The following is a 12040-nucleotide window of genomic DNA, read 5'->3' as shown; positions in this document are numbered from 1 at the left end:
CTGAGATACAGTGGCCAAGAGTTCAGGCTCTGGAGCCTGAGTGGAGTTTGAGACTGACCAGCTGTGTGACCTTGAGCAGGCTACCTAACCTCTCTGGGTCTCAAGGACCTTCAGTAGCATGAAGGTAATAATAGTAGCTATCTCCTAAGGTTATTGGTAGGTCAGCCGAGGAAACCCAGGTAAGCACTCTGTCCTTGGCAAATTCTCAATGAGTGGTAAGTTCTCTATGATTATTTTTATTATTATAATCATCACTCCCCTCCCTGCTGTAGGAAACCCTTGCCCCGTGGAATTCATTCTTGTCACCAGGCCCAATCCACACACACAGTGCACGCTGATTCAGCATATATTCACCACGCTGTGACAGTTACATCCAGGGCTACCACGTAGCACAACAAGGGCGGCAGCACCCTTCACATCACATCCTTGTGACCACACCCCAGTAGTTCTGCAGTGCACAGCTTGAGTGGCCGCACAAGGCACATCTGATCGTGCCTCCCAAGAGCAGAGAGTGAGCGGCTGGCTTCTCACCTGCACCTGCTCTGTAGGTGCATCAGTGATGCCTGGGGGCTGGCGGGCAGCCTGGCATGTGGATGGAAGAGCAGGCGTTCACCTGGATTTACTGGGACTGGGGGAGAGTGGTGGTGTGGGAGCCCCCTGGGCCCCCAGGTGGTCAGCCAGCCCCTACACCTGCGGCCCGAAATATGGGAAGCCCAAGGGTGGTAGAGTCCTGGAGCTCTAGACTGTGCTTGGTTGTCTCTGCAGGGCTCCAGCCTGGCTTCCTGGGGGAGGGAACACTGTCTCTCTGCCACTCCCCTCCTTCCAGTTCCTTTCTTTTCAATCCCAATGCCTTCCACTTGGGAAAGGTACAGGTGGAAATTCAGAGCTCGTGTGGGGCACCTGGTGGAGGGTAAGAGCGAGCTATGTGGAGGAACCTGGGAAGGCAGCTCAAGCCCCCTCTGCGGTCAGTCCAGCCCGGGGCAGGGCCCCTGGGTCTCGCTGGCACAATCCGGGCAGCCCAGTGGGTTGGGGTCCATGCCATGGCTGCAGATCTGGGGGCTCTTAGCCGGGCTGGTAGCGGCAGGAGGGGAGGCCCCTTCCTGGTCCAGCCCTGTTGGCACCTGGGCTCGGGTAGGGTCAGTGGATGTGGCCACTTTGGGGCTGTCTCCGGGTGTGGTCTTCTCTGATGACGAGGTGGTGGCTGTCCGGTGAGGCTCTTCTTGGGGCAGGCTGCCCGGGGCCAGCAGGAGCCCCTTTTCATCCCAGCCCGGCTTGGTGTGGATGCCCACAGTCTTCAGGATGACGTCCATCTTCTTGGCGTAGTCCAAGTGGCCGCTGACCTGTAGGAGGACAGTGAGCGAGGGTCATGGTGGGTGGTCAGAGCTTTGCCCTTCCCAGGGCGCCCAGCTAAGCTCCTGGGCCTCACCCTCTCCCTCAGTTACCCGATCACCAACGCCAAGACTCCAGCTCTCAATGACTCTCAAATCCAGAGTGGGGTGGGAAGCCTCTGGGGTGGGTTCATGGCCATTCTAGAATTTATTTTTATTAATTTATTTTTAGGTTTTACTTATTTATTCATGAGAGACACAGAGAGGGAGGCAGAGACACAGGCAGAAGGAGAAGCAGGCTCCCTGCAGGGAGTCTGAAGTGGGACTTCGATCCCATGACCCTGGGATCACGACCTGAGCTGAAGGCAGATGCTAAACCACTAAGCCACCCAGAGGCCCTCATTCTAGAATTTATTAAATAAAGATGAAAGATGTTTCTTTATAAAATCTGGGTCCTTTGGGGGCAGGAATTGTCACTAAGACAAAGGTTGAGAACAGAGAAGTGCCCACCTTCTTCCTCAGAGAATAGAGATACCCCCACTTTTGTGTTGGGATGTGTCAGTGAGTGAAGGGAAGGGGTGACTGGGAATGCCCTCTGCCTGACGGCGGTCATGGACAATGCCCCACACGTAGTATGTCCTTAGTACATTGTGGATGAACTCAGTGCACACGGTCCTTTGACAGGTATTGGCTGCTAACTGTTGATGAAGGAATAGAGCCTTCGAGAGGTAAGGTGACTTGCCCCAGGACATACAGCCAGGATCCGTCAGAGTTGGGTTTTGAATGTGGACCTACTGTCCTCATTGACAATGAGTTGGGGAGGGGAACTTTGAAAATCACTGTCGTTTTACCGAAGAGGAAAGCAAAGTCCAGAGAGGGATGGTGGTTTGCTTCGCGACACACAGCACGTGAGGAGCAAAGGCGCATGGGGCTCTGCTTGCAATGCTGCAGCTGGAGTCTGCTCAGCTCAGCTCGGCTCCTGAAATGCAGCCCTGCGCTCTCCCCCCTCAGTCCAGGGGGTCTGCTCAGGACAGAACCTTTCTTTTTGTTTAGAAAGAAGGCAGGAAAAACACGGGGGACCCTTAGGGAACCACACAAAGGCTCAGTTGATAACATCTGCATTTCCATTTGAATCACAAATCACACTGAGCTATTCAAATGTGTTTTCAAGAACACAAGATGACAATTCCCCGTATGGTTTTGTTATTTTCTTACAACCAGAACCTGCTGGCGACTCCCTTCCTTCCTTCCTTCCTTCCTTCCTTCCTTCCTTCCTTCCTTCCCTCTCTCTCTCTTTCTTTCTTCTTTCTTTCTTTCTTTTTCTCTCTTTCTCTCTTTCTCTCTTTCTTTCTTCTTTCTAGATTTTATTTATTTTAGAGAGAGCGAGAGAGAGCGAGCACGCAAGTGGGAAGGGTAGGGGGAGGAGAATCCCAAGCTGACTTCACACCCAGTACGGAGGCTGACGCAAGGCTCGATCCCAGGACACTGAGATCATGGCCTGAGCGGAAAGCAAGGGTCAGATGTTGAACTGACTGTGCCGCCCAGGCGCCCCTCGTTCCTTTCTTTACAAACGCTTTAAAACAGTGTTCAGTGAACACGCACACGTATACATGCATATAAGGGGCTTTTCAGATCCCTGGGTTCAGGGTGGAGGTCAAGGTGGAGGTCAAGGCAGCGTCTTCCCACAGAGGGTGGACATTACTGGCTGCAAGGCCCTAGAAAGAACCTAAGTTTGGGGTCAGAGCAATGGGGTTCCGGCCTCAGCTTTCTCATACTAGTAGTGGGTGAGTCCTTACAATGTCCTGAACTCCAGCTTCTCCATCTGTGACATGAGGATCCTGACACCCATCCTGAAAGTCTACTACTAGAGTTCAAGGGCCTGGCACTCTTTAGGAATCAGCATATGTGACCTCTGACTATTATGTTCCATCTATGGCCCAAAACACTTTCAGAGGGACCTCACCCAATTCGAGTTAGTGATACGTAGCTCATGGGGTGGGAGGGAAGAAATAATACATACAAGCCACGAGGTACCGCACCTGGCACATTGCCAGAGCCATGTAACTAGGAGCTCCCTTGCCTTAGTGTCCTTGGGAGGGGTGATGGGGGACAGAGGGCGGGGTCCTAGTGGGGCCGATCCATTTGGGGACCCCAAATAGCTGCTCAAGCTCTTAGCCATCGCGTCTCAATTCCAGCCAGCAGAAACCTAGACCCACAGGGACAAACAGCTGTTGAAGGGCTGGTGCTGGGCTGCTGCTGGGCCGGGTGGAGGCAGACAGGAAGGAAGGCAGGTGTTCGTGGCCCCTGGCTGTAGCTGATTCTGGGTGGAAATCCCACCATGCAGCTCCTCCAGCCCTTCCTTGGCTCCACGCTGGCCTGGGTCTCAGCCAACCCTGGTCTCCAGCTGCCACTCTGCAAAGCCCCAGGGGGACAACTCGCTGGCAGAGTCCCAATGGAGGGAATCCCATCTCGAAGGGACGGGAGAACCGAGGTGAGGCGGGTGGGAGAAGGATCTCTCCTCGGTATTGGGAAGGTCTGTGTGGCTGATGCACGACCACCTCCCTGGCTGCCTCCATGGAAACGCGCCACCTGTCCACATTCACCCTGGGTGTCACCGGGGCTGAGAAGCCCTCCCTGACCTTCCCACGCTGGCTAGGGACCGTCCCCGGGCTCCCCTGTGGCAGGTTCTCTGCGCCCATCATCTTCATCTGCTTGCTCGTCCGTGTTCTCTGACGGACTCTGGGCCGAGGGAGCGTAGGGAGCACTCCCGAGTCACTCCGCGCCACGCGCTGTCCGGACGGGCCTCAGCACCGCCCGCTGCTGCCTGGCGAGGCACCTGGGGACGTGCCCAAACCGGGCTGGCTGTCCCCCGCCTCCCCCGCCCCAGGCTCCTTCCAAGCCTACCAGGCCCCATCGGGTTCCTCTACCCCCTGGGCCTCAGTGTCCTCCTCTGTACAGTGGGGCCGGCACGGCACCTGCTCCATGTGTGCTGGTGTGAGCAGTCAGGGAGCTGACCCATGGGCCGGAGCCCTTGACCCGGAGCTAGAGGTCACTGACGGGACCCCACAGACCACTCAGGCCGCACAAGTGCGCTGGCGACGAGCCTGGGTTCTGGGGCTCCAGCACTCGCAGGCAGCCTCAGCTTCCCCGCCTGTGCGTGGGGCCGCTCCGGGACCGGGGGCCTGGCACCTGCTGGCTTGGTTGTCATTAGCTCGTGCCCCGCCCTGTCCGAAGTTCTGGAAGTCCGCTGGCGTTTCCTCTGGGACGTGAGGAGTCAGGAGGCCCCTGTGCTGGGTCTCTCGTCTGCCCCCTTCCAGAAACTTCACGAGCCCACCCCTTCGGTGGCAAAAGCCCCACCTGCCGCACCCCTGTGCCTGCACAGCGGAGGCCGAAAGGCAGGTGGGGGGCCTGGCCTTCGTCTGCTTGCCTCCCCCCACGGAAGACGCCCCTCCCGTCTGTGGCCCGCAGGGAGGAGGCCCAGGCAGGCCTCTGCTCTGAGCACCAGGCGGCCTCTCCTCTCCGCCCGCAAGAATTTTCAAGAAAAACAGGAGGGCAGCACAAAGGCAATGCTGATTACCTCCAATTTACCCAGAAGAGAAAGGCACTGCTTTTCGTGCTGTGCTCCTGACGTGTGATACAGAGCTACGATCCCCTAAGAGCCGGGAAGCCGCTCCAGAGACGGTCTGAGGAGGGGGACGGTCTGAGACGGTCTCAGGGGCAAAAGAACCAAAGGTAGTGGCAGGGCCAGGAGGGGAGGGGATTGGCATCTAAATGAAGGCCTACTGTGGGCCAAGCATCCGACACGCGCTGCCTCCCCTGGAAGGCAATTCTCCACATTTCATAGATGAGAAACTGAGGCACAGAGAGGTTAAGCAATCGGCCCAAGGTCACACAGCCAGCACACCAGCGGCAGAGCCTGGCCTCTCTGGGGCCAAAGGCTGCGCTCTTGTCACCGTATCCCACTCAGGGGCATCCCAGGACAGAAAGGGGGTCTTGCCAGGGCCCTGTGGTGTTTACAGGGAATTTCATTTACAAGGAAGTTTCTTCTGATCCTTTTCACTTTTGATTTAATAGGACAGCAAGCCCTGGACATGGGGCAGGAGGCCTCGCTCTGGTCCTGGTGTCTGGTCACTCCCTGCCCCCCAGGGAGCTGGACAGCACAGCCCTGGGCCTGGTGGCAGGGCCCGGATCCACGGCCTCTGGCCGTATGAGCCCATTCTCTCAGGTCTGTTTTCCAGCCCGTGAGGTGCAGGTGCCCAATACGTACCAGGTGCCTGGCTCCGGCCCCCATCCAGGTGCGGGTGGGGGTTGCTGTGAAGCCCAGCGGGGAGCCCGGGTCCTCCCGAGTGCGCCTCCCCCACGGGGTCTGGGTGTCTGCTTGCAGGCAGGGTGGTGCCTTATGCGGACCCTGGGGAAACAGGGATGGGCCCGGGAGGTGCTTGGCCCTCGAGCCTGGCCGCCAACAGCGCAGGAACTGGAAACCAGCGCTCTGGCTCTCGTGGGGCCTTGCGTCGCCAGGATCTGCACTGGCCGCAGTGGGCCTGTGATGCAGCTGCAGCTTTGCGCCCGCACCCTCCTGCCACCGAGCAGGAGCGATGCCCACTGGCCTCAGGCCTGGGTTTGAGTCCCGCTGTGTGGCCCTGGGCAAGTCCATCAGCCTCTCTGAGCCTCGTGTCCCCATCTGTACAATGGGACGTGGTGCCGGCAAAGGCGGAGGGCAGAGCTGGACACGGACACCGTCCCACGCGAAGCTCTCAGCTCCCCGTGACAGGCACGTGCAGGTGGATGAGGTTCCTTCAAGCCCGAAGGGTGGCTCGAGAACCCCAAGCTCGGTTTGTCCCACCCTGTCCCCAGCAAGAATTCTTTTTTTTTTTTGCAAGAATTCTTTTGAACCATCTGCATGCCCGACCTCAGCTTAGCCTTGGATGTCAAGGACCATGGGGGGGCGGTCAGGGGGGATTATTTCCTGGTGTCCCCTGCGGGGGCGGATGTCCTACATTATAAATAAACCCCAGATGATTCCAAGGTGGGGGTTCTGGGAACACCGTCCCTGCTCTGCATGGCAGAGGGGCACAGCCTGGCAGGCAGGGGCTTCCGTTGCGGTCTCGCCCCAATCCACCTGCGACCTGTGGGTGCTCTCGGTACTTGGGGGGGAACCGGGCTGTCCTGACGAGTAACTGGGGGTGGGGAGCGAGGGAGGGCTCTACTGTAGGGTGCAGAGCGCGAGCTCTGGGGGTGCACACCTGGGCTACTCCCAAGCCTCAGTTTCCCAGTCTGTGACATGGGCACAACCATGACTGCCCCAGGGGCTGCGTGAGGATTAGAGACAATGTGCATAAAGGACCTGGTGACAAAGGCCCCAGCTCAGAGACGTGCCCGTCAACAGGAGTTACCTACCCCCCCTCCCCCCACCTGCCCCAAGCAAATTCTTACAGTCTCCCTCCTCTGGGGTGAAATGGGCCAGTGTCCCAGGGCCCGGGGAGGGGGCGGCTGGGGTCCCGAAGCAGCCCCGCTGGCAAATGCAGGGCCCCAGGCAGGGTGGGCGATACTCACGACAGAGGACAGGTCCACGTTCTCCACCCTCCTGTCCTGCAGCAGCACGGGCCGTAGGCCGGCGACGCGGAGCCGCATGGACGACGTGCGGTACACGAAGCTCAGCAGCCAGTCCCCGCTGCGGGCAGAGACGGGGTGTCAGCCTCGGGAGCCCCGCACCTGGCCCCGGGATCCCCGGCGGGCCCGGGATCAAGTCCCGCCCCGGCAGTTGCTAGCTGCGTGAGCGTGGGCCAGCTGCCTGGCCCCCCAGCCTCGGTCTCCTCACCGCCTCTTACCTCCCAGGTGGGCAGGGGCGCACGGTGAGGCACCGCGTCATGGACACGGCGCTCACCCACGTGGATATTCGGGAAGCATCTGGTCCAATGTTGCCTCCCGCCCCAGGCCCTCTTGCTGGGCCTGGTCTTCCAGCGTCCAATGGGCTGTCATCCGTCCTTCCAGAATTCAGCTTGGACATCACCCCCCCAGGGAGTGCCCCTGAGCCCCTCCACCTGGTATTATTAATCCTTTAAGCCTCATGTGCTTGGAACATGTGCTCCTTTGGGGACATGAGTCCCATGTCCTCTGTGTGTCCATTCTTGGGTCTTTTTCCTTTTCTAGGCAGAGAGCTTACTGACGGCAGGACTGCGCCTTCGTCCTATATCCTGTGTCCTGCGCTGGGGCGGCACTCCAGGGTGGGGGCCCAGCCAGGTAGGCTTCTGGCCCCCCCCGCCCCCAAGCTTTGTTGAGGCAGCAACCACAACCAAACTCTGGATTTGTTGTCACATGGCCAGTGGGACGGCTGCCTCGTCTACTCACAGGCCTGGAGGCCACGTGCAAGCAGGGGTCCCCCCTGGTCCTTTTACTGTCATCCCCTCCTCACGGGGTATTTGGAGCAGAGGCCACAGGAGTGCCCCAGGAGGCCCACTGTGGAGTGATGCAGGCCTGCCTCAGCTCACATCCTGGCTGTGCTGTGTGACCTTGGCCAGGCCCCTGAGCCTCTCTGAGCTTCAGTTTCCTTATGGTACCACAGGGAGCAGTAAGTACCGCTCGCCCTGGCTGGCTTCCAGAAGGTTCATGGAAGCTCAAGTAAGTGAACGGATTTGCAGAGAGCTTTATTAGTATATATTATATACACTTAAATATGCTTACTTTTCGGTAGTTTTGGCCTGAAGCTCCCCGCACACGGACCCTCCACTCCCCACGTTTAAGGAGGTTCCAAGCAAGTAGAACACCTCTGCAGGCCAATTACATGAAATCCTGGTTGGTGCTTAGTTTAAGCAAGAAACTACAGTGACTGCTGGTCTGTGTCCCCCCACACCCCCCAAGTCTCCCTCCTCTTCCTCCTCCTGCTTTCTCTCTAGAGAGATGGCTCGGGATCTCACAAAATAATTGAAAACCAAGTTTATTAGCCTCAGGTTTGCAGCAGAACAGATGGGTTTAATAAGTTTTTGCTGCTTTCATATCGCACCCGTGCAATCGTAATTCTTTCCCTTTGTTGTTCATGAAAAGCACCAAAAAATCATGTGCGATGTGAATGGGCCCAGTTATTATAACTGCTATAGTTTATTGGGCAACTACTATGTGCCAACCCTTTTCTAATCTTTCCAGAAGCCCTGTGCAGCAGGAGGGAATATTATTCCACAGATAACTGGCAGAGCCAAGATTTTAACTGGGGACCTTTTTTTTTTTTTTTTTTTTTTTTTTACTAGATAAAAAGTAAGAGCATGAGTGGGGGTCAGGGTGGTGATGGTAGTGAGGGGCAGGGGCAGAGGGAGAGAGAGCTCCTCAGGCGGACTCCCCACTGAGCGTGGAGCATGACCTGGGGCTCGACCTCAGGACCCTGAGATTACGACCTGAGCCGAAATGAAGAGACGGATGCTTAACTGACTGCATCACCCAGGGGCCCCAGCTGAGGTCCTTCTGACATCAAAGCTTCGTCGGTTCTTTTTCTTCTCTTGTTTTTTAAAACTATCCTTATTTGGGCAGCCCGGGTGGCTCAGCAGTTTAGTGCCGCCTTCAGCCCAGGGCGTGATCCTGGAGACCTGGGATCGAGTCCCATGTCGGGCTCCCTGCATGGAGCCTGCTTCTCCCTCTGCCTGTGTCTCTACCTCTCTGTCTCTCTGTTTCTCATGAAAAAATACATAAAATCTTAAAAAAAATCCTTATTTTAAAAAATCAAATTAAAATCTCTTTTTACCTCCAATCTTTAGGGGTGGCCGTTGTTACCAGTTTCCTATAGTCCTTCGGGACCTTCCTGCGCATTTACAGACACCTAGATACTCAGATGTACACACAGAAGTTTTTCCCCCTCATACATGGAATCCTAGTCTGTACCGCTGCACTTGCCTTTTCCCTTTTTTTCCCTCTGTACCTATTCTTCCATTTGTGGTCATTTAAATTGTTTTAAATATTTAGTTATAAATGAAGCTGCCACGATTCTCTGTACATCCATTTCTGTGCGTGTGTGTACCTAGTACAGCAGGATCACAGAAGTTAGAATGTGTGGGACCAGAAAACCGGGACATTAAAAATTTTGGTGGATATGGCCACTTGTTCTCCAAAGAGTATTTACTAAGTTCAACTGTCGCCAACAGCATATGGCGGTGCTGTTTCTCCACATCTTTACCAACGCCTGATGTTATTCATGTGTCAGATCTTTGATAATCTGATGGGTGATAAGTCGTATCTTACTGATTTTAATCTGCATTCATTGCATTCATGATGAGGTTGGGCATCTTTTAAAATATTTGTTGACTGTGGGGCGCCTGGGTGGCTCATCCGGTTAGGTGTCTGACTCTTGATTTTGGCTCAGGTCATGAACTCAGGGTTGTGAGATCGAGCCTGCATCAGCTTCTGTGCTCAGGGGGCAGTCTGCTTGAGCTTCTCTTCTTCTCCTTCTGTCTTCCCATCCCCCAATGCACGCTCTCTCTCTCTCTCAAATAATTTTTAAATTTAAAAGTTAATTATTAAAAATCAATAATTTTAAATTTATTTAATAATTTTTATTTAATAATTAAAACTTATTTAATATTTATAATTTTTTTAATTTTAAATTAAAAAAATTTATTGACTATATTTATTCTGTGAGTTTATGTGTAGATATCCTTGGAACACTTTCTTATTAGCTTTATTGATTTGCATGAGCTCTTTATATATTATGTCTCTGCCTTTTGCTTCTTTGTTCTTCCTACCATATCCTAATTCTAAGAACTCAGCTTAGAGTATAAGTGATCGAGCCAAGCTGATGGTCAGAACTCCTGTGTCCTGGCTAACAGTCTCTGCCTGTGGCGGAGAATCATCTTTATCGTTAGCTCTGAACTACACAGCTGTTGCTCTGGGCGAAATCATCAAAATGATAAAGACTTTCCCAATTTTTTCCATTTAGTTTTGGGTCCTAAAAAACTAGGATGATCGGGCTTAGGTCAAAATTAAGGTAGACTGGTCTCAGTTTTCTCATTTGTAAAAGGGGATTAAAGTACTAACATCACAGGGTTTGGGGGAGGATTAAAGGAGATCATGACCCCAAAGACAGGGTCTGGCAGGCGGTAAGAGTTTAATACTCAGGATATCCGTCCCCCTCACATTGCGGCATGGTTGCATTTTTAGTTTTGACTTTTTGATAATTGTCGATTTCAATGTGTCCTTTTCTTTTCTTTTCTTTTTTTTTAAGGATTTTATTTATTTATTCATGAGAGACACACAGAGGCAGAGACACAGGCAGAGAGAGAAGCAGGCTCCATGCGGGGAGCCTGATGGGGGACTCAATCCAAGGACCCTGGGATCATGCTCTGAGCCACCCAGGCGCCCCTCCACGTGTCCTTTCCACTAGATGTGAGTCCCTCCCATCCTACCCATCTTTGTATCCTGGCCCAGCCATAGCCTCGGGCCCAGAATGCTGGATGATCCCGCCTTTCTTCTAACCTCAGCTGGGAGCCTCTTCCTCCCCACAAACCCGAAACATATTCTTTAGAATCAGGAATCCAGCACTTTGCTCTTTCTCTACTCTTTGCCTTTCCAACGATCGCCCCTGACCCCTGGCTTCAGCGGAAGCTGGTGACCCCACGGGCCCTCACTCCAGCTCTGCCTTCTCTGAGCTCTAGTGCCACGTTTCCTGCCGGTTGGTGGAAACGTCACGTTCGTGACCCAGTGGATCAGCTGCCTCCCCCGAGTCCTACCTCCTCGTTTTCTAAATTGTTGTATTTTAAGTTGTGTTCACAGAGTCTACAACTAGTCAGCCAACCTTCCTGTTTCCTAAACTCCAGACCTGTCCTCGGATCTGAGCCCAGAATGTCACCTTCTTGTCAACAGCCTGCGCTTTGATCCACAAAATGCAGATCCCTTATCTAAAATCTCGGAGGCTGACTGTGTTTCAGAATTCAGAATAATGCCTTGGATTTTAGGGAGGTGATCCAGCTTGTAGCCCGCACATCACATAATCCACCTGCAAGGTTTGGGGTGGGGCCCCAAAGTCATCCAGCCCAAAGCCCAGTGGGAGGAGTAAAGCCTAGAAACGTCTCTCGGCAGCTCAGGACGCACCAAACCTGGGGAAAAGCCTTTGATTTCAGAGCTTCTGGATTCTGGTGTCGCACTCGAGCTTCCAGATGCCTGACTGGAGCTGCCTGTTTTCCCGACCAGCTTCCCCACCAGGCACTGGGTTCCATGGGGCTGGGGCTCCTTCCCTAGTGCACCTGGCACGAGGCTGGTGCTCACGAGTGTGCTGAAGGACTATCCCAAGGCCGACGGTGCTGAGGATCCACAGTAACATCCCGTCACTCACAGAGCATGTGTGCACCATGTGCAACTCTGTGGATCACTTAACTATCATCACAGCCTGGGGGGAGTTACTACTATCATTTCGCTGTCCCCCCCGTACACATGGAGAAACTGAGGCCAGCATGAAGTCCTAGGTCTGTGCAATTCTAAATCACTGCTCTTAAACACTGTTACCCCATCCTCTGCCTCATTCGGAGGCTGATGGGCCCGAGCACCTTCTCAGGCTCAGTGGTGGGCTTCATCTTTTCTTCCCCAAAGTCTGGGGCATGGCCTTGACCAGAGTTCCCGAGGCATTCTTCTGCAAGGCCACACAAGGGGCACCTCCCTTCCAGCCTCGCTGCTGCTGGCCCTCAGGCTCCCCCAGGTCCTGCCAAGGGTTGTTGCGCGGCTTGGGTCCCTGCTCCTCC

At 54.6% G+C, this 12040-nt stretch overlaps 1 protein-coding gene across 3 annotated transcripts in view; it reads right to left on the bottom strand.

Moving 5' to 3' along the window:
• Positions 1-328: 328 nt before the first annotated feature.
• The window catches only part of TMCO4 (transmembrane and coiled-coil domains 4), a 91426-nt gene continuing 79714 nt past the window's right edge, over positions 329-12040 (bottom strand). For all 3 annotated transcript variants that reach the window (XM_077899368.1, XM_077899367.1, XM_077899369.1), the window contains 2 exons: positions 6882-6999; positions 329-1340 (listed from right to left, as the gene is read on the bottom strand). In XM_077899368.1, coding sequence (XP_077755494.1) covers positions 966-1340; positions 6882-6999 — 493 coding nt within the window. In that variant the 3' untranslated portion in view covers positions 329-965. The remainder of the gene's footprint in view (positions 1341-6881; positions 7000-12040) is intronic.

Source organism: Canis aureus, chromosome 5 (genome assembly GCF_053574225.1).
Source record: "Canis aureus isolate CA01 chromosome 5, VMU_Caureus_v.1.0, whole genome shotgun sequence".
NCBI classification, from domain to species: Eukaryota; Metazoa; Chordata; class Mammalia; order Carnivora; family Canidae; genus Canis; species Canis aureus.
Note: the sequence above shows the minus strand (reverse complement) of the source record. Positions and strands in the feature narration are given on the sequence as shown.